Source organism: Tenrec ecaudatus, chromosome 1, assembly GCF_050624435.1.
Source record: "Tenrec ecaudatus isolate mTenEca1 chromosome 1, mTenEca1.hap1, whole genome shotgun sequence".
Taxonomy (NCBI): domain Eukaryota; kingdom Metazoa; phylum Chordata; class Mammalia; order Afrosoricida; family Tenrecidae; genus Tenrec; species Tenrec ecaudatus.
In genome coordinates this window covers 1,392,687-1,415,353 of record NC_134530.1, presented here as the reverse complement: position 1 = coordinate 1,415,353, position 22,667 = coordinate 1,392,687, and the positions used below count along the sequence as shown (strand labels likewise).

General features: G+C 43.9%; 1 protein-coding gene across 1 annotated transcript; it reads right to left on the bottom strand.

Moving 5' to 3' along the window:
• Positions 1-4,282: 4,282 nt before the first annotated feature.
• Positions 4,283-20,995, bottom strand: LOC142430141 (vomeronasal type-2 receptor 26-like). Its single transcript, XM_075535166.1, has 7 exons — positions 20,972-20,995; positions 19,991-20,169; positions 17,498-17,789; positions 9,760-10,560; positions 7,720-7,947; positions 5,620-5,743; positions 4,283-5,196 (listed from the first exon to the last, which is right to left on the bottom strand). The coding sequence occupies exons 1-7, from the start codon at positions 20,993-20,995 to the stop codon at positions 4,283-4,285; spliced, it is 2,562 nt and encodes an 853-aa protein (XP_075391281.1).
• Between the last annotated feature and the right edge of the window lie 1,672 nt (positions 20,996-22,667).

Below are 22,667 nucleotides of genomic sequence, written 5' to 3'. Positions count from 1 at the left end.
ACACATCCTCCATCGCCCAACACTGCCCCAAAAGAACCACTTCAGAGGACAACACTGAAGCTACAGCTCTGGGAGAGGGGCACATCTGATCAGAGCACACAGGAGCAAATGAAGAGAGTAGGTGAGAGAGTGGAACACATTCTGGCCCACCCAACCCCAAGGACGATATTCCTGCTCAGAGCAGCCAATACACAGAGAGGAACTTAGGGCTGCCTCCCACCCCCCCACCCCAATGTCACAACACACAGCATTCCTCACTGTCCTATAACACTATGAGGGACAGCATTGGAGGCAAAGGGCAGGAATTGTGCCATATTTGACCCAACCACACCAAGGCAAAATGCTAAGGGGGTGCAACAGAGCAGCAAAGAGAGCAAAGCAAAGATGCCCAAGGGGAATATGAACAATAGACTTTGGGTTCAGGGCATAGATATCAGACCCGACTGGAAAACATGCCTAAATGTCAACAAACAGTCCTGGAACTATTTATAGGATTTTCTTTTTTTGTCATTGGTTTCTGTTGTTTTCTTTTGGGTTGTCTTGTTTCTGTGCTTACTATTGTCTCAGCTTGTCTATTTATCTATATAAGATAGACAGGATAAACAATCTGAAGGAGAACATAATGGATCCAATGATTCTGGGGGCTTGGACAAGGTAGAGGGGGAAGTGGGGGAAAGGAAGTGGGTGTCAACAAACCCTGGTATAAGGGAACAATAAGTGATCTAAAATCAATGGCTAGGGGAGCATAGGATGCCTGCTGGGGCTTAATCAAAGGCAATGTAGCCCAGAGGAATTACTGAAACCTGAATGAAGGCCAAACATGATAGTGGGACAAGAGGAAAGTAAAAGGAAATAGAGAAAAGAAGTAGGAGGCAAAGGGCATTTATAGAGGTCTAAATTCAAGCATGTACATATGTAAAATATTTATATAATGATAGGGAATAGATCTGTGCACATATATTTTTTTGTTACGTATTAACATAGTAGACAGCTATTGAACCTCCTCTCAAGAACTCCCTCAATGCAAGAACACTTTGTTCTAGTAACCTGGTATTCTGTGATGTCACCTTCACGACATGATGACTGAAGACAAAATGGGATCATTAGCCAATGTGGTCAAGGGAGTTTATGGTGCCCGGCTATCAAAAGATATAATGTTTGTGGTCTTAAAGGCTTTAAGATAAACAAGGTGAGAGAAGCAACAAAGCCTATATTGAAGAAGCACACCAGGCTGTGTGATCATGGGCATCGATGGGAATCAGGTACCATGCATCAAAGACCCAGAACAAAAAATCATATCAAGGGAAAGTGGGACCAGACTTCAACTCAGTGCCGCAAGGTGTGAATGCAATATCCCGGCGTGGAGTACGGAACCAGTGGAGAGGTCTGGGAGGCTGGACCCAGCACCCAAAAATAAGTGGTTTCCTACCCCTCCCCCAAAAAGAATTTGTTTCAAAGGACGACATTGATTCTGCAGCTCCGGGAGATGGACATATCTGATCAGAGCACACGGGAGCAGATGAAGGGGCAGGAGGAGAGAGTGGAACACAGCCTGGCCCACCAGGCTGTGAGGTTGATGTTTCCGAGTAGAGCAGCCAGTCCACAGAGAGAACAACATGGCTGGCCCCACTATGAGAAATGATGCCCCTCAGTGACTAAGGGCAATACAGGGGACAGTACCGGAGACACAGTGTGGGAATTGCACCTGACCTGATCCCACCACACCGAGGCAAAGCACTGGGGGAGTGCAGCGGAACAGCAAGGGAATGGAGTGGCAAGGTCCCCAGGGAATGCTGAAAGTGGTCTTTGGGGCCAGGGCGTGGTGCCCCAACAGACTGGACTGGAAAATGCTCCTAAGGGCCAGCAAACGATCCTTGAACTAACTACAAGCTTTTCTTTTGTGAAGTGTTTTGTTCTTTGTCAGTGGTTTGTTTTTGTTGTTTTGTTGTATACTGTTGCTTTGTTTTCCTCTTTATTGTTTTCGTGCATGTTAGTGTCTCCACAGGTCTGTCTGAATAGGACAGGCTGGATGAACTATCTGGAGGAAAACAACAGGACCGACAGTTGTGGGGGGATTTGGGGGTGGGGTAGGGGGCAAGGAAGTGGTGTTAACAAACACAGGGACAAGGGAACAACATGGGACCCAAAATGGTAGTGAGGGGGAAGTGGCAGGCCTGGTGGGGAATGATCAAGGGTAAGGTTGTGTAGAGAAGAGGTATAGCTATAGCCCAGGTGGGGACGGAGCATGGTAGTGGGGCAGTAGGAAAGTCAAGGAAGATGGAGGAAGGAGCTGGGAGTAAAGGGGCATTTAGACAAAGACATGTACATGCAAATATATATATGGATGGGGAAATAGATCTATGTGTCTATATTTATAGGTTTAGTATTGAGGTGGCGGACGGACCTTGGGCCTCTACTCAAGCACTCCCTCAATGCATGAATACTTTCTTTTATTAAATTTGCACTCTATGATGCTAGAGAATACAGCACAGAAAGTAAAAGAAAGGAAAGATTTAAAAAAACAATGCTGGATGGAAGATGTGTAGATCTAAAAATTTCCCCCTTCTTTTCCCTCTAAGCTCTGGTGATGCCTAATAGAATGCGGAGGTGGGTGAGTTCGCGCTGTCCCAAGACGTGGTGCTGATCGGGGCTCCGCAGCGGGGCTATGTGGTGGGGGGTGGCGGTGGGAATGCTCTACAGATCAGCAAGCCCTTGCAGGTCCCTGCAGGCCTGTAGAGTTTAGCCTGTGGTTGGAGGCTACACAGGTGGGAGCAGCTCCCCACTGGCGGTCCTCCTGCACTAGCTGGAAAATGCTAGGGCAGCTAAGGGTGCTGAGAGGAGGCACAGGCCATAGTGCCCATCTCCTGTGGTGGCTGGGGAGGGCTGCGGAAGGCTCAGGAGCTGGCACTGGGGACCCCACAGGGTTCCTAGGTGCTGAGAGCCAGCTGGAGCGCACAGAGGGCTCTGCAGGGACTGCCAAGCCGAGCCCCAGGTTCCCAAGCAGGCGGAATGTTTATTACTTAATCTGCCCAGGCTGTGAGCACGCTAGGGCAGGCTGCTCAGCCCAGCCTCACAGACAGCGGTGGCTTGGCAGGAAACTGCAGGGGGCAATGGCCCCCGTCCTCTACCCAGGCTCAGAGCTCAGAGTCTCAGCCGCTGGGATCCCCACAGCACACGGGGGTGCAATGCCAGCCCGCAGAAGTGCAGAGCTCTTTCACTCTTGCTCCCTTTCAGCAGGGGCACCCACTCTTGCGCCTGGCGCTGGGAGGGGCCCTCGGTGGCAGACTCAGTAGCGCGGGAGGCGGTGCTCCGCAAAAAAACAGGGTTGGGGTAGGCGCGGTTTGGGTTATGGCTCCTGCGGGAAGTGCTCAGCGCAGGGTCCCAGCTTCGAGTGGAGTAGGTGCTAAGCTGACAGGGGTGGGCGGCCGGGCACACGGAGGACCGGTGGAGAGGTCCGCGGCAGCGGTATGGGTGGATGGTTCCCCGTGGGGGTCGCCACACAACCGCAGGTCTGTTACTCGGAGTTTGGGTGAATGGGACTTGGGCCCAAGGGCAGATTGCTGCCACGAGGGGAGAGGGGAAATGTGGAAGAGGAAAGCTTCTCTCCTAGTGAGGTGCCGGGGTGTGGGCAGCTGGTGTAGGGGATCTCACAACCGGCTGCGCTTGTCTAGGCAGTGCAGGAAAGCGACTCTGGTCTGGGGTCCGGTCTGTGGATGGAGCTTAGGCTAGTCGCGGTGCGATGGCGGCAGCCTAGTGACTGGAGTCCTGTCCTGTTTCACCGAGGCCCCGCCCAGGACAAATGTGTGGGGTGGGGTTGGGGTGCTGTCCCATGGGGATATTTCACTCACCAGACTCTTACCATTCTGCTACCTGGACACCAAACCCGCTTTGTTCGGAGACCCCAGGTAGGCCATCTTCCTCACTCAAGTTAGTTTTATTGTGTCTGTCATGCGCAGTGTGGAAATGAGTAGGCACTGATTCTGAAGCACCTAATCCGCTGCCATCTAGTCAAATTGAACTCATAAAGATTCTAAAGGTCTAACCAGGATTGTCTCTGTGGGATCCTAAGACTATAACTCTTTGTGGGAATATAAACCCTCATTTTTCTCTACCAAAATTGTTTTCTCTTAACAACAATGAACAAAATAAAATTCAAGACGCAGAAAGAGATTTAAGAATGACTTTAATTCTGGCTCTGAGCACGTGGTAGTCTAGTTTCCTGGCTTACGTGATTTCGTTCTCATGAACTATGCGAGGAAAACAAAAAAAAAAGAGATTCTGATCATATTCTCCTCAAGTATGTTTTACTCTTTAACCCTTTCGATGTGTTTCCATGTGGCCTTAGAAATATAACATAGCACTTTGGGGCAAAGATGCAGCCTAGTAGCCCCATGCTGGAGGCCAAGATGGAGAAGATCTCCAAAGCCACCATGACCTTTCCCTGAGTGCTGTTGTAGACAGGGAGGAAGGTCACCCACACACTGCAGAACACCAGCATGCTGAACGTCAGGAACTTGGCCTCATTGAAGGTGTCAGGCAGGTTCCTGGCCAGATAAGCCAAGGAAAAGGCTCCCAGGGCTAGGAATCCCAGGTATCCCAGGACACAGTAGAAGGCAGAGACAGAGCCCTTGTTGCACTCAATGATGATGCTCCTGGGTTCAGAGGATGAGTCTATGTTAATGAAAGGGGGAGAGGTTCCCAACCAGATGCCACAGATAATCAATTGGATAAGGGAACAGATAGGAACCACCAGGTTTACAACCCCAGACACCAGCAGCTGCCTCATAATTCTTCCTGGTCTCAAGATCATGAAGGCCAGAATCACAGTGATGGTTTTGGCCAAAACAGTGGAAACAGCCACAGTGAATATGACTGCGAAGGAGATGTTGCTGAGGATGCAGGTGGCTGTGTCGGGACGGCCGATGAAGAGTAAGGAGCAGAGGAAGCAGAGGAGGAGGGAGAGGAGCAGGACATAGCTGAGAGTGCGGTTGTTGGCCTTGACCATGGGAGAGTCTCGGTACTTCACAAACACCCCCAAAACCATGGCCGTGACGACAGAGAAGCACAGAGATGTGCTGGCCAGAGCCATCCCCAGTGGGTCTTGATAAGCCAGGAAGGTCACAGTCTTGGGTAGGCAGCGAGTTCTCTCCATGTTGGGATACTGACTCTGGGGGCACTCTGTACATTGATCGCTGTCTAGAGAGGAAAGTGAGAGGGAATATGAGACAGAGCACAGAGCGACACCTTTCAAATCTCAGGGTTTTCATGTGAGAGGGGTTTTGTTTTAATTTTCTCTGTTCTATATCTACCTGACAACCCTCATATTTAAAAACCACATGTCATCTCTCCCTGAGAAATGGTGTGTCTTGGCAAAATAGTTATTTGATGCATTTTGGATCAACTCGACTAATGGGCATCCCCAGAAATGGGAGCAGAACTGTGCTCCACTGGTTGTTCTGTGTCTTTGATCTCTGACAACAAATCAACCAACTTGTTTGTGCAGCACCTCTGGGTGCGTTGAGAACATAAATGATCCCAGAACTGTTTGTGTTACCCAGAACCCTTTTCAGGCTTATACGAAGTGAGAGAAATTGCTTGTGGAATTTTGTCACTTCATACCTGTTTGATTAGTTATTCCTCTTTCTGGACACAAAATACAATCAAAACAGCAGGAAGGCTGCCCTTCCTGAGGAATTTTCATGAATCCCAGGCCACAGCTCTTGGTACACACAGAGTGGGGAATCTGAAGGAAAAGAATCATTGATAACAGTTCATTAATACTGTATGAAGGAATAGTATCATGGAATAATACTGACTAATATTGTTCTGTTGTTATTAGTGATATTGAATAACTTTTTGTTGTTGTCAAGTGATTCTGATTCATCATTGCCCTAGTGATCCAGACTGGCAATGGTCCTAGAAGATAAAATCCAATTTCCCATTTGGATTCCAAGACTGTAATCTTTGCATAAGCAAATCACAGGCTCTCTTCTGTTATAGCTCTAATAGGTTCCAGCAATGAACCTTTCAGGTATCCATCAAGTGCTTCACATCGGCACCACCACTGTACCTGAACACTGCTTTCAATGCCTCACAACTTACTTTTGAAATTTTGCCATAATGGATGCACACAGGGAAGTCAAAACAATATGTGGATGTGTCATGTTGATTCAAGTCAAATAAAATACTTCTTGTATGCTGGGGGGGGGGGGCGGGGGCGGGAAAGGGGGGACCAAAGAGTGAAGTCAGTTTCAAAGGTGTGTACAAGTCATAAGAACTCTAGGTCACCAGATTCCTTCCTGCCCTGTTTCTGTACACAGTGGTCCCAGCGTGGTTTGTACTTAACTGTGAAAGTGGATCTCTGCATGGAGCCGGCAGCACCACAATGTGTGGGAAATCTGCGTATAAAAACTCAGGTCAATGGAATCCTATTGTTCCCAGTTCTGCTCTGTCACAGGGCACAGTCATGAGTCAGAATCAACTTCACAGTAACTATTTCAGGGTTTTGTTTTACTTTGTTGGTTGTGCATCTCAAACAGCAAACTTTCAACCACAATCTTGTGTATATCAAGCAGCAAACTTTCAACCACATTCAGTAAATACACCATCTGTTGTACTTCTTCATGGGGTTTCTTTTACTCCCCCCCCATTTTTATTAGCATGTAATTCACATATCATACAATTCAAAAGTTCAATCACATCAAGAAGAATTGTACAATCATCATCACCATCTGTTTTGGAATATTATCTTCATAACTGTACTCATTGTTATTAGCCCCCCATTTACTGCAACCTCCCCTACCATACCCCCAAGGAACAACTGCTCCAGGTATTGTCTCTGTAGATCAGTGGTTCTCATCCTGTGGGTCGTGATCCCTTTGGGAGTTGAACAACCCTTTCACAGGGTCACTCAACTCATAAGAGTAGCAAATTTACCGTGATGATGTAGCAACAAACATTATTTTAAGGTTGGGCATCAGTACAACATGAGGTGTTAAAGGGCCTCCGCATTAAGAAGGTTGAGAAGCCCTGCAGGAGATGTGCCTCTCCTGGATTTCCCATACGGAAAGACATTTAAAAACAAAGAAGAGCAGCAATAAACTAGCAAGGATAACAAAGTAAACCAGATTGACAACCGCAAATAAGAAGTGGGTGATTGTGCACAGAGTTACATTGCATGTTCAGCACCCTATCATTTGATTTCCCTTAAGATCCATTCAAATTTTTCTGTTTTTAATTTTTTTCATGTAAACATTTTAAACATTTTCTACATTCTTTTCAATAAATATTCTTTCCACTTAGATGAGCAATTACTGAATTATAGTTTTAAGTAAGCTTATTGACCAAAATCTACTTGAGAAAGATATGTCTTCCTGATTGTCATTGACCCTTACAAAGTATTGACCCTCTACACTCCATCCAAATCCACCCAGTGGTGGTAAGAGAAACGAAACCTGACCACCTGCTTCTCTAAGATCACAGCCAAGAAACGACTATGGAGCAAGTCTATTGTGTAGCACCCTGATCACCTTAGTTAAAAGTATTCTTTAAAACCGTTTGACAAAAAAAAAAAAACAAAAAAAATAAATAAAACCGTTCGACAGTAACAAGTATATAATGATATGTTAATAAATACAAATTTGATAGCGAGTTATGTGGTTACACAATTATTTTCATATCTTGTCTCTTCTTTTGATGCAGTTGAAATATTCATCTAACCTCTTCGAATCCAATAGGCCATTCTATAAGCTTCTCCCGAATCGTCAAACTGTGGCCATGTAGGCCCTGGGAAACCAGCTCTCCTACTTTCACATGAAATTCAAAACCTTCAGGAAAGTCCAGATAATTTAAAATGTCATATCGTGACATCTCATGTCTGTTTTCATCCAGTGAAACATGTTCTCCAGTGCTGTTTTCCAGTAGCGTGTGTTTTAGGAATTGGTGGAGCTGGAGGAAAAGCATTTTTATGAAATGAGAGGAGCAAGGACATTGGAGGCAGAATACTCAGACAAATTTTTCTCTCCCTCTCTTCCTCCCCTGTTACTGAATATGGTCCCTATTTTGATTATCCACAGAATGGAATGTCCTAACATATCAGAACAGGAAAAAACAATCCAACCTAAATTCACAGCCACCAATCAATTCTGAGGCATGATAACCCAAAGTATTACAGATCTAAAATACTCCACGGGGGTTCTCCACCAATGCCTGTGAGTGTTTCATACTATGGTGGCTTTTGTGTTATTGTGATCCTGGAAACTATGTCAACAGTATTCCAAAGGCCAGCAGGGGCACCAAAGTCACAGGATTCAACAGGATGTAAGAGTTCAAATTATGTCATTGGGACACTATGCTGCACAGGATTTCTTTAAACTGTTGAAAGGCAAAGTCTTGAAGACCAAGGTGTGTCTGATCCAAGTCATGATATTTTGAATCATCTCACATGTATGTGAAAGGTAGATATTAAATAAAGAAATCCAAAGAGGAATCAATGCATTTAAATTATGATTCAGGAAAAGAATATTGACACTACCATGGATTGGCAAAAGAGCAAACAGATTTGTATCCAAAAAAATACAGCTGGAATGTTCCTTAAAGCCAAGGATTCTGAGATTTCATCTCACTTACTTTGGACTTGCTGTCAGGAGAGACTGGTCCCTGGAGAAGGACAGCATGTGTAGTGAAGTAGCAGGGCAGGGAAAGGGAGGATGCTCTTCAACAAAACTAATTGACACAGCAGTGGCCGCAATGGGCTCAAACACAAGAGCTATTGTTGGCATGGGACAACACTGGGCACTGTTTCTTTCTGCTCTGCATAGGATTGCTTTCAGTTATAACCACTCAATAGCACCTACCAAGAACTATGGGCATTTTCGTGATGTTCCTGTTTCATTTTGAAAGACCACACTTTAGGCTAGCAGGCTAGAATAAATGCAATCACTTAATCCATCTGTGCCCAAGATCCATCTGTAATCAGTTTAAACTATCTGAAAAAAATCCCAGAGGGTCTCAACCTGTGTGTCATGCATGCTCCCTTTGTGGGGTTGACCAACCATTTCAATGGAGTCAACAGATTCATACAAGTAGCAAAATTACAGTGATGAAGGAGCAAAAGAAACAATGTTATGACTGGGGGGCATGACAACATAAGGAACTGTATTAGAGATTGTAGCATTAGGAAGGCTGAGAACCACTGTCATAAATATATTTCTGATGACTATTGTAGAAATGATCACGATATGAAACTCTGATCATTGGTTTTCTTTAGAGCTCTTGGAGAGATTCTTCAAAATCAAAGAAAGAGCCTTTGCCCAAATCGGTTGGTTGGCCATAGTTGTATGCATTTATTTCTAGAGTTTCAAATATATTCTGTCGGTCTGTATGTCTATTATAAACCAGTACCTTTCGTCTCCTCCTGAGAAACAAGACTAAATGGAAACAAAATCCACTACCTTCAAGTAAATGCAGACACATTGATGCCCTGAACAGTATCTGCTGCTCTAAATCTTTATGGGCACATACCATCTTATTTTCTTCTATATTTGAAACATTGTTTTTACTACTGCAGCTTGTTAGCATGTTTTGAAATGTTAGGTATGTTTAAAATTAGTATGTTTTACTATCTTAGGAAGAGTGAATTCTACCTTATTTTTCAAGATTAACTTAGCTATTGAAGGTTTGATAATTTTATAACTCATTAAAATAACATTCATTGCTAACAAGCCATTAGTGTAAAGCAAATGTAAAAAGAATTTTTACCAGCCACACAGGGAACCTGTCATCTCTCAGGGTCCCGGCTTCTTCCCCTCCTATAACAATCATTTCATGGAGAGCTTGGGCCACCAGGTGTACAGTGTCGTAGAGATACTGGATGGATTTCATCCTTGCCATGTCCACAAAAGGCTTAGGAAGAGACGCCAAGGAGGTATTGGGTGGGCACTCAGAATTTTCCCCACAGAAAGTTTCTGGAAAGCAGCAATTGAAATGGTTGAGCCACAGTTTGCTAAGGAAGATATCTTCAGGGTACTTGGAAGGATTCACTGTTCTTAAAAAGTGCTTCAAACCAGGAATCTCTGAACTCTGCTGTGTAAAGACAAGGGACCCGTGGAAAGTATTTAAGAAGAGGCTAAGTGGTAAGCCAATCTCTTCCCTTTGAGATGTAGTGATCCATAGCTTGTGCCTTGTTAAGTGATAGTCTGCTGCAAAGAACAGGGCATTTGATGTACTTCTGTCACCATAAACAATGACCACATTTGCAGATGAGTCTAATATTCTGAGAATGAAGATCAAATCTTCTGGTTTGTAAATTTCCTTTGTCACTGAAATTTTTTCTGTAAGCGCCATGCAGACACCTTTGAGGGCCATTTCTCTTCTAAGGTCCCAAATAAACCGCTCACCTTTTGCATCTTCTGGCACTAAAGTACTGACCCAGGTCCATTGAAAATGGACCAATAAGGAGACCATCCCGGAAGCCAGACAAGTGTGGCTGGGGGCCATCTGATAGAGGGAGGAAAACTGGTCCTTGTTTCCCAACAAAGGGTCAAAAGAGCCACAGAATATCTGAATGCAAAGAGAGAGATGTTCCATGTAGGTTGTTGAAAGCACAGGTAACAAGAGAATTACAGAAACACAAGCGAGTCCTCCCAGTGTGCAGAGTCCAGCTGTGCTCCACAGGGGTTTCAGAGTGGAGACCTTTGGGGAGCAGTTTGCCAGGGATTGCATCTGCTCAGTGGTTGTTGTGAGGAGCCTTTGAGTGGATCCTGACTCCCAGTGACCCACGAGGACATAGTAAACTGCCCTGGGGGTTCTCAAGGCTTCCTGTTGAGAGGAGCAGATCTCCAAGTCTCTCTCTCAGGGAGCAGCTGGTGAGATCCAATGGTAAGCACTTAACCAGTGCATCCTGAGCTCCTTTAGCTGCCTGTTATATTCCCGAAGGTCACCCAGTGGGTAAGACACAATATTCAGATTAAGATAAATGGATTTCAAATATCAACTTTGTGAGTAGCTAAGTCACTGTGGACAAGTTAAATAACCTCTGTCATTTTTAATTCTCACATCTCTGTAAGGTGCATAATGTCACCCTGTCATTGTCTTCTCATAGGACCAATCATGTGACTCTTTGTAAATAATTTTAAGATTGTCATTAAAACATGTCTACTTAGGCAGATGGTGTATATCCATGCCATCCAGCAAAAATTAAAACAGAGATAGGTGAATAGGAGGAGGAGGAGAAGGAGGAGGACTTCTGGTACGATGGTGACCAGGTAAGAGGGTCCTGCTGGAAGCTCCAAAGGAATGGCTTAGGTTGGGGACCAGGAGGCTGAGTGGGGGAGCCAGAGCATATAATTAAGGCTCACAGCACCTGAAGGAATCCATTATCACGCATCAATAACAAAAAATAATATCTTTGTGTGCTTACCTTCCTGATAAGATCACTAGAGACAAGTGGGTGCATAAATAACAGTGGTGAAGAAAGACGGTGTAGGGCTATCAAAAGATATAGTGTCTGCTGTCTCAGTCTTTAATGTAAACAAGTGGCCATGAAGCTGCGACGCAACAAAGCCCACATGGAACAAGCACACCAGGTTTTGTGATCATGAGGTGTCAAAGGGATCAGACATCAGGCATCAAAGGACAAAAAAATCAAATCATTTTGGAGGGGGAATGCCGATTGGGCACCCAAAACCCATCTGTAGGCAAATGGACATTCCCTTACAGAAGGGTCAAGGGGAGAAGACAAGCCAGTCAGGGTGCACTGTAGCAATGATGAAACCTACAACTTTCCTGTAGTTCTTAAATTCTTCCCCCCAACCCCTCTATCATTATCCCAATTCTACCTTACAAATCTGGCTAGACCAGAGGATGTACACTGATACAGATAAGAATTGGAATCACAAGAAATCCAGGGCAGATGATCACTTCAAGACCAGTGCTGAGAGTGGTGATACAAGGAGGGTGTACGGAGGGTGGGGTGGAAAGGGGGAACTGATTCCAAGGATCTACATATGACCTTGATTCTTGGGGATGGACAACAGAAAATTGGGTCAAGGGAGACGCTGGACAGTGTAAGATATGGCAAAAATAATTTATAAATTATCAAGGGTTCATGAAGGAGAGGTGGTGAGAAGGGAGGGGGAAAATGAGAAGCTGATACCAAGGGCTCAAATAGCAAGCAAATGTTTTGAGAATGATGATGGCAACAAATATGCTTGACACAAAGGATGCATGTATCGATTGTGATAAGAGTTGTATCAGTCACCAATGAAGTGATTTTAAAAAAAAGACTCATGGCAAACCGGAGCTCTTCTCCTTCCTGGTGTCGCCCTTCCCCCAAACCCCTACCTGTATGCACTGTGGCCTGGTACCCAGCCACCCTACACCATCGGCCTTCCTGCTGTTGTGGTTACTGCAGAAGCCAGCCTCCTCCTGCTGCCAGAGTCTGCCCACAGTGTGTCCTTCCATCTCCAGTTAGTTTCCCCATATGATTATGGTTCTTGCAGCCAGACCAGAGCCCACGCACTGCCTGCCCTTGGCCCCAACAGATGCGGCCACCTGCCCACAGTACTTCACACTTATTGACGACTTATGCAGGGCTAGTAGACACAAAACAAAACCAAAGCCATCCAGATTTCAAAGAAGTAAACCACTCTCTGTTTATAGATGATATGATTCTGTATGCACCAAACCCCAAAGACCTGACAAAACTATTACTGTAACTAGTTGGGGATGTTGGCAGTACAGACAGATACATGATCAATATAACAAAATCAACAGGACTCCTGTAGACTAAGGAGAAGGCTCTGAAAAGGAGAGTAAGGAAACGTCACAATAGGCTCCAAAAGATAGGAGACTTGGCAACAAACCTAGCCAGAGAAGCAAGTCTTCTGCACAGAAAATAGACAGCACGACTGTAAGAAACCCAGAGAGAGGTATTGAAATGTGAGAGGGTTCCATGTACGCAGCTTGAAAGGCTCGGTATTGTGAACATGTGGATCCTGCTGACAGCAGTCTATAAATATAGTGAAACTGTATTCCAGATCAAAGCATCATTCTCCATAGAAATGGAAAAATGAATCACCAACTTTATATAGAAAAGAAACAGATCCAGGATAAGCATAGCACTGCTTAAGAAGAAAATGGGAAAATTCACACTTCCTGTCTGTAAAACTTATTACAAGTCACTAGTCAAAATACCCTGTTACTGTTACTAGTCAAAATACCCTGTTACTTGTAGACAACTGATGCACTTACTGACTTTACAAAGAGCCAAACCACACTACATGGAGAAGCGATCATCATTCAGCACATGGTGCCATCAAAAAGGAACTCCGTTCTCAAAAAGGAAAAAGAAAGAAAGAAACATACCAGAGCCATCTCTCACACTTCATACAAAAACAAGATGGATTGAAGATCTAAATGTAAACTCTTAAACTATAAGATCACCATTAAAAGAAATAAAAAGTGGGTCGGATGAAAATGAAGACCAAATCAAAAGCATCAGTTCAACAGGAAAAATAACAACAAAACAAGAACCAAAAAAAACACTCCATACACAAAATAGAAGAGAGCCAGAGGCCTGAGATGTCCTAACATATGAAATTTGCGTCCACCAAAAGACTACATCAGAAGCTCTGAAAGGAACCCACGGACTGGGGAAGCATTTTAGACAGGACGTATCAGAAAAAGGGTTAATCTCAAAACTTAGAAAAACGTGCAATGCCTCAAGAGAAAAAGGCATATCATCTTCGGGAAGAAGATATAAATATTGTTTTCAGATGTCCTTGCCTCGGCTCCAAGTGACAGCGAGCCAATGCACACAAGAAGGAAACACTGCACAGTCCTGCTCCCTCCTCACCATTGTTCCCACGCCTGAGCTAACGGATGGAGACACTGTTTCAATTCCACCTCGCCTAGTGACTCCCTCTTGTGCACCGCCCCTCCACTATCCCAAACAGGATGTCCCTCCCCAGAGACCAGTCCCTTCTGAAAATATGTCCCATGTAAGGAAGATGAAGTCTTGCCAACATTACCTCTAAGGAACATTCTGGCTTTAGTTCTTCCAATACATATTGATTTGTCCTTTTAGCAGTCTGTGGCATTCTTCTCCAGCACCACAATTCAAATGCATCTATGCTTCTTTGGTTTTCCTTAGTCATTATCCAAATTCAATGTAGAATGCCATGGTTTGGGTCAGACACAACTTAGTCTTCAAAGCAACATCCTTGTTCTTCAATACTCTAATGAGGTCTGGTGCAGCAGATTCACCTAATGTAACACATCTCTTGACCTCTTGACTGCTGATTCCAGAAGCAGTGATTGTGCATCCAGTGAAGGCAAAACCCATGACACCTTCAAACGTTTCTCCATTTATCATGATGTTACCTCTTGATCCAGTGGTGAGGATTTGGGTTTTTGTTACGCTGAGGTGTAATCCAAACTGAAGGCTACACTACTTGATTTTCACCCTTAAGTGATTCAAGTCCTCCTCGCTTATAGCTAGCAATGTTGTGCCATCTGCACACCACAGTCTGTTATTAAACCTCTCTCCCATCATGATGCCACACCCCGCTTCATAGAATCTAGCTTCTCTGATGATTTGCTGAACATGTTGATTGAAGAAGTATGGGACATGATACAACCCTGACACAGCTTTTCTGATTCTTAACCGTGCAGAAATCCCTTGTTCTGTGGGCACAACTGCCTCCTGATCCACGGAGAAGTTCTGAATGAGCACAGTGCAGTGTTCTGGAATTCCCCAAGGTGATGCACAGTTTATTATGGTCCACACGATCGAATGTTTTTGTATAGTCAATGAAGCACAAATAAAAATCTTGCTGGGATATTCTGCACCGAGTCCTAATACATGTGACCTTAGGAATGACATCGCTTGTTCCACATCCTCTTTTGCATAGGGTCTGAACTACTGGCATTTGCTTCCCGTGCTTCGTCAGCTTTCTGAAACAGTTCAATGGGCATCCGACATTCCTGGAGCCTTATCTTTGGTGAATGCATTCAGTGCAGTTTGAACTTCTTCCCTCAGCACCAGTGATTCTTGTTCACATGCTACTTCCTGACATGGCGGGATGTTCTTTTTGGCACAGTGACTCTGTATTCTTTCCATCGTCTCTTGGTGCTTCCTGAATCATTCAGTATTTTGCCTTTAAAGTCTTTCAAAATTGCAGTTTCAAAGATTACGTTGTTTTCTTGAGTTCTCTCCATTTTGGATAAGCCCAACATGCTCTTTCCTTTTGTTTTTCTAATTCCTGGTCCATGTACATTTCATTAACATGTGTGATTTGGTCAGCTGGAGCCGCCCTTTGTGATTTTCTGTTTAGCCCCAGGACTTCAGCCTGTTTTCCATTGGCTTCAGTAACTACCATTAACAGCAACTTTCAGAGTCTCTTCTGACATCCACCATGATCTTGCCTTTCTTTTTAATGGCCTTTTGCTGTCTTCACAAATGATGTCCTTGATGTCCGCAACAGATCATATGTCATTAGTGTTTCATGCATCAAATTTGTTCTTGAGATGTCCTTGAAATTCAGATAGAATTGGCTCAAGGTGGTATTTTGGTTCTCATGGACTTTAATTTTTTTCTTCAGCGTTATCCTGAACTTACATGTGAGCAATCAATGGTCTGTTCCACAGTTGGCACCTGATCTGGGCTTAGGTGCTGATATTGACCTTCTCTTTTTGTGTCTCCCCACACATGTTGTACATTTGATTTGTATGCATTTCATCTGGGGAAGTCCATGTGTATAATTGCTTCACGTCTTGTGGAAAGAAGCAAGCTTTGAACAAGCCATTGGTTTTGCAAAATTCTACCTACAACTTCACTTCTACCAACAATTCCATATTATCCAAGTACTGTTCCTTCCTCTTGGTTTCCCACGTTTGCATTCCAATTACCAATAACTATCAATGCATATTGATTGCATGTTTGATCAATGTCTGACTGAAATGGTTGGTAGAATTCTTCAATTTATTCATCACTAGATTTTGTGGTTATGCATAAATTTGAGTATTAATCCAATTGATTGATTTCCTTGAAGGTGGATAGATATGATCTGGTCACATATAGCATTGTTCTTTAGGATAGACGTAGCATGATCCTTTCTGACAACGAATGCCATGAGATTTGCTTGATTGTGTTATTCCTAGTATAGTAAATCATGTGATTTACAAACAAGGGGCAGAACACACACACACACACATACACCAAAACAAATAAAAACCATGCACACTTATGTATCTTGAAATCTGATCTAAAAAGCAAGGAGACTGGAAAATAACCAAAACTCCATCAGCCTATATGAGTGGATAAAACAATTCATCCTGCATGCAATGGAGTACACGTGTCACTCGAGAACATTGATAAAACTGACAAGTCTCTGATGGCATGGACATGTTTTGAAGACACCATGCTGAGAGAAGTTCACCAAGCCCATAGTGAAAAATACTAGGAGACAATAATGATAAGATGAGAAAATGGTTTTCACACCAAAAGAGCAGACTTTGATGATGGCAGAGGAGCTGGGGGAAGGGACAGTGAAAGTCGGGGAGTGGAAGGAAATCAATAAACACAATTGATGATTTTATGAGATATAGAGACAGTAAGATACAAAAATAGGTTAAAAAAAGAAATTGTTTCTGGGAGCCTAAACTATATGGAATCAAAAAGAGCATAATCGCTTAGTCTGATATGGATTAAAATGCATCCCTTCAATGTGTGTTAGGGTCCTGCTTCCAATACCTCTGGATGAAATCACTTATAGAAATAGGATTGCCTTTGTTACATTACTGAGGTCATATCTGTAGGATATGCCCTCAACTCCATCAATTTTGAGTCCTGTAAGGAACATCACAGACACATATATTAGCAAATGCAAATGGGGGGATATTGAAGTCGCATGAATTGCCAAGGTAATGAGTAAAAGCAGAAGAAAAAAGAAAAGAAATTTACCCCAGAGCTGGCACAGGTGTTTTCTAGAGTCAGCATGCTGAATTCAGATGGCTAGTCTCTACTGTGAGAAACAAATATCGATTCTTGAAAACCATGCCCTTGCAGAGTTTATCACAGCAGCTTATGGCAGCCCCAAAGCAAAAACCATGTTCAAAAGCCATGAACACGAGTTACATATAAAATTGCTTAAAATGCAAGGTAAAATTAATACACGTGAGTTTCCAAAACTCAAGGAAAAACTAAATTACATCATTATGGAACTCTTCCACAAGCTTGGTGAAGGCTTTATGTTTGCTTATAGAAAAATACTTTCCACCTTGGGGATCATTTGAGGATCCGAATTTCTAGAAGTTATTTTGCATAGGTCTTAAACAACAACAATGTCTTGATGAATCATTTCCTTCCCAGTTTCTGGGCCAAAATAACAAATGCAACATATTCCAGAGCAAACTGCAGTACCTTTGACCCTTTTGCCTACAAAGTGGTAGAAGAACAGCACTGAAGAAGGAAAACCCATCCCCCCAAGGACCATACCTGTGGTGTCCTGTAGAGCTCCAGCAGGGCCCCAGTCTGCATTGAGAACTCGGAGGAGAGAGCGACAGTCACAGCCATGCTCTTCGTGTGTTTCTGGCAGGTGTAATTAGGTATGGGGGGCTCACCTTCTGAGAGCCAGTCCAGGGTGCTCTTTAGGGTGCTAACATCGTTGGGATAAGCATTGTAGAGCCGGAAACCCAGGGACATGTTGGGAAGCAGGTGGGGACTCCTATTAATCTCCTCGATGGCAAAGAGAAAGCCCAACACATAACTATAGGCCCTGTCATCCAACCTGATCAAGGCCAAGAGAAAATAACTTTGAGTAGAAAAATCAAGTTGTACACTTCAAATCATACACATACTTCCCTTTATGGTGCTACACAGATAGTATATGTATATATATATTTTAAAAGTTGAAGGTTTGTGGGAACCCCGCGTTGAACAAGTCTGTCTGCAACAATTTTCCAATAATTTGTTCAAATTGTGCCTCTGTGACACATTTTGGTAATTCTCATACCACATTCTGGCCCCTTCCGAAGGGTATTACACGATTCTGGGACAGAAGGTTAGTGTCAAGATAACTGTCATTTGTTGTGGGAAGCAGAAACCTGAGTGTGACTCACTTTATTGAACTGCTCCACAACCAAACATGCATTGTCGCCAAAGTATGCCAGTTCCAAGCCAAGGAGAGCATCTGGGGTTTTTGGCCCCCAAATTAATTCAGTGCAGATCAATTGTTGCCAATGACGGTTTGAAATCTGCAGCTATGGGCAGGATGTTCCTGAAACCCAAGTACCAGAATCTATCACCCTAGATAGGGATAAGTGGTCCGTTTCTTAGAGGTTATTGGTAAGAACTTTTGAGTCCAATGGGGAGGGCTATTAAAAAGTCCCATAGCAGGAAATAATCCACATATATATGTTGTCATATGTCAAACTCTGATTCATGAATGACCCCAACATACAGTAGGTTAAGGTTGTGGAGAGGTACAGCTAGACAAAGCAAACCATTGTGATGCATTCCACGAAGCCAGGCAGGGGAGGAAAGCAGGTAGGGAAAGCTTGGACATAGAACTTTTGACTAGACAGTGATATCCTCAGAATTTTACTGCGAAAAAGTGTACACCGCCATGCACCATTTCAACAAGTTCTACACATACAGCAATGTGACATGCCTTACACCCAACGACTTTTCCTTTGGGTCTGACAATTTGCTGGAATGTATCTTAGCTACCTGTCATAGAACATCTGTTCCCAATGAATTTATCTGAAGTTTACGTTGAGCAAAAAATGCTTGTCCCTGTGTCCTAAGGAAACAATTCTAAACCTTTGGAGTTTCTGAAGTAATTTTCTTATTTGGGAGACCCTACCAGTAAGGGAACAAAGTATGCATTATTGGTAACAACATTGCCCAGCATGTTCATTTTCTGTCATGGATGAGCTGGGAGGGTTTAGAGTCAGAAATGGCCTCTGTAAGCATGCAGAGGGCAACTCAGAAGGGCCCGGTGAGCTGCCCTTCCTTATGCTTTCAAATTTCTGAAAACGCTCAATGGTCCCCCTGAGAAGGGACTTTAATATTGTTCTCTCTACAAGAGACATTATCACAAGCATGCGATTTAGATGTTCTATTACTATTTTATTATTTAGCACTAAATATAACCTAGTCTTTTTTAACACAACATGTCTATCTTCCCCCACATCCTGAGACAGAAATAAGATGAATTTTGAGTCCTTTGTGGGGAAGGGTTGGTTCCTGGGTGACAGAAATTATTTTCTTTAGGCTACTAAACAAGGTTAGAGGTTCAAAATAACCCATCAATTCCCTGGCAGGAAAGCCTAGTGATCTGCTTCTGCAGAGAGCACCACTAAGAAACCTCCAAGAGATTGGTTCTATGCTGTAACACACTGGGCCACCTGGTTTCACAATTAACTTTGAGGCAGTGATTTGGGGTTTTCCCAGGGAGGTTTCATAACATTGCCCATAGAATATGGAAACATAAGCTTTCCTGAAGAAAACCGCTAATAAGGATTCTTGCAAGCCAGCTGAAATTAAAGGGTGTTAATTCTCTTTTTCACTCAGAAGAAAAAATATACCAGAAGGGAAAGTGAAAGGAAGGCAGAGTTGTGGTGAATAAAACAAAACAAAACATCAGGGTTGGTGAAGTGGAGGGTCAGTGAAAATCCAAGAAACCCTCTAGGCTGAGACAGTGGCTGCAACAACGGGCACAGGCGTAGCAAGAGCACGGAGCTGGTGCAGGTCTGGGTAGGGTGTTACTCTGCTGCCCAGAAGGTCGCCATGAATCAGAGCAGACTTAAAGGCAAGCTACAATCTTTGGAAAGAAAGAGGCATGTAAAACCATTATTGTGGGGGAAAATATGTAATTTCCTTATTTCTCTCTTCTCATTCAGAGAGAGAGAGAGAGAGAGAGAGAGAGAGAGAGAGAGAGAGAGAGAGAGAGAGAGAGAGAGAGAAACAGAGAGAGAGAGGACTTACCAGTCATATGCACTTTCTTTTGGATGGGACATGAAAAATTTGCGGTGTAGTTCAGAGTTGTGCGTCAACTTGTAAATGGGGAAAAAGCCTCCAAGCACCAGGTCCCCATCCCGGTAGCCACTGTGCTGCGTGATATGTTCATATTCAGAAATGTTCTTTGGGAGCATTGGAGTGGGAAGCTGCCAGAGAACCAAAAGGAGCAGAAAGAGCATCCCACCTGTGACTCACCTGCCTCCTGTAGAGCCCCAACTCCCTGAACAGGAGGAAGAATTGGAAGGAGCCTGGAAAAGTAGCCTTGTGCTGGGAGACACTGCATCTACGCAGGGCACAGATGTGTGAAATGGCTCTCTGTCCCTCCAGCCTCTGGAACAACACAGGGACTGTCAACCAGTAGGCAGTGCTGGAACCAAGGAGGAGCTCCACATATATATAGTCTGCCCTCAACACCACTGTGGACCACAGGGGCTCTGCTCTGCTCTTCCCCTGACTTCCTCAGCGCAGCCCCATCTGGTCACATCTGTACATAAAATCCCTTAGGGCTCTCCTGCCCTAGGCCTCCACACCTGAGACACAGACCAAAGTGAAAACACAGGTGAAAAACATGTTTTCAACGGTTCAATTTAATTGTTGAAATGAGTTGCCTTGAGCTCTGTGTTCTTGGAAGAATCCCTATGGAATCACACTGACAGCAGGAACTTTTTGTGGATTAGACAAGAAACTTGGAGACAGGAATTCATGTGAATATGGAAGGATCATCTGCAGAGAGAATGGCAAGGATGGCCACAGACTCACAGAATGTCACCCATCTGGGTGATTTGATTTTATATGAAGACATTGCTAGGGTAATATGTGTTTTCCTGTGTATGTTCACAAGAGCAAAAATTAAAACCATTTAAAAGAAGGACAAATTGTGGTCATTTATGTCACGCTGGGATTCACCAGTTTCATGACATGTGGGTGAGAGCACAGCTCTACAAATACCTCCTGCTGCTTCTGCTTCTTCATCGTAAGTAACACAGGTTTCACTGCAATGAGCACAGTCCAATGGAATCAGGATAGCCAGTGTGACTCTCAGTCAAAGGTCACCTTGAGATCTTCTGTGGTGCTGGGAGGAGGGTGCCCCAGTAACCAGAGATATCACAGGATGTGCTTTATCAGAGCATGGATGAGCCCTGCCTCCAGCCCAACCCTTAGGTCTCTGGAATATGGTTTGAAGAATTGATTGTGTGGTCACTCAGGAAATGAGCATTCTCCATCCTATTTTCCAACAGTTTGGCAATTGAAGAAGTAAAATCATTTATATCCATAAAATTTAATTCTAGTGTATATTCTCTCAGAGGACTTAGGTAGTGCAAAGGGTAAAGCGCATTCCCTTCTCCAATGGTAAGCAGTTCAAATAACCTCAGAAGAAAGGCCTGAGATCACAGTCACAGAGAACCCTATCAACAGTAGCACCTGGCATGTTTCCATAAGAAGGCTGTGAACAGGGAGGAAAAAGGGAAAGAGATTTTACTGGATGAATTTCAGATTAAAATATAACAAGCAATCATGCTGTCCCTGAAACCCAAAACTTCCTAGACCCTGAGGACCACTTATCTAGGCCCAGCTCCATGGAGGCAACATGTGGAGCCTGGCAGAGCTTGACCATCCTTTATGACCCCCTCGCAGTCACACCCAGATTTCCAAAGACCCTTCTAATCCTGGTTTCTCACAGTTCCCATCCCCAGAGCTCAGGTCTAAAAGAAGAACTCAGTATGCAGTCCACTTGACTCCATTCTCATAATGAGTCCTATGCCAGGTGCCAGTTGCTGAGATGAGTCCGATTCAAGGGCAGGGCTGCAGATTGTAGATGGTTGAATGCTGGGGAGTTAAAGACTCACGCTAGACCTGGAGTAGGGTGTTTAGAAAATGCAGTTGTTAAGCACTTTTGCTGTTAGCCACCAGGAAGTTGGGTGGCTCAAACACACCAGCTATTCTTTGGGTGAAACGTGTGCTAATCTGTTCCCTACAATTTCCAGCTTTGTCAATCTGTTGGACAGTTCTACCCTGTTCTGCTGTGTCACAATGAGTCCGAATGAACTTGATGGCAATGGGTTTATTGCGCATTGTTGTTTTTCTTGTTTAAGCTCGATTTCCTAAATTGTAAATTACCCGATGTTCATAATTCAATCAACTTTGTATCCAGTAGTTTAAACTCTTCATCAAAACACTCAATAAAGTATGCCTCATCCTTTCCCTGATATCTCTCCCCGTGTGGACTACTACCTTTACCCTATCACCCAAATCAGCACCAGGGTACAAGCTATCCTATTGTTCTATCTTCTCTGCCTTGCCTTCTCCACCTTTGCAAACTACAGTGTCTGTCCCCTTTGGTAAGGAGGTCTTTAGCTTGAGATTTTATGAAACAGTGTTGTCATATACTATTTGTCCTTTTGTGATGGGGTCATTTGAATTATGGTGCTTGTGTAGAATATTGAAAGTACCATGGGCTGCCAAAAGCCCAAACAAATCAGTCTTGGAAGCAGTATGGCCAAAATGCTTCTTAGAGACAAGTAGGAAGCAGTATGGCCAAAATGCTTCTTAGAGACAAGTAGGAAGCAGTATGGCCAAAATGCTTCTTAGAGACAAGTAGGAAAAGACTTCATCTCACATCCTTGGGCATTCCGTCAGGAGACAG

Excerpts from the sequence above, each read along its gene's own strand:
- LOC142430141 (XM_075535166.1), bottom strand. The coding sequence starts at position 20,995 with ATGAAGAAGCAGAAGCAGCAGGAG. Across the intron at positions 17,790-19,990 it reads AAAGAAAGTGCATATGACTG|GTTGGATGACAGGGCCTATA; the intron begins GTAAGTCCTCTC and ends GGCCTTGATCAG. Across the intron at positions 5,197-5,619 it reads AGGAATAACTAATCAAACAG|ACAGCGATCAATGTACAGAG; the intron begins GTATGAAGTGAC and ends TTTCCTCTCTAG.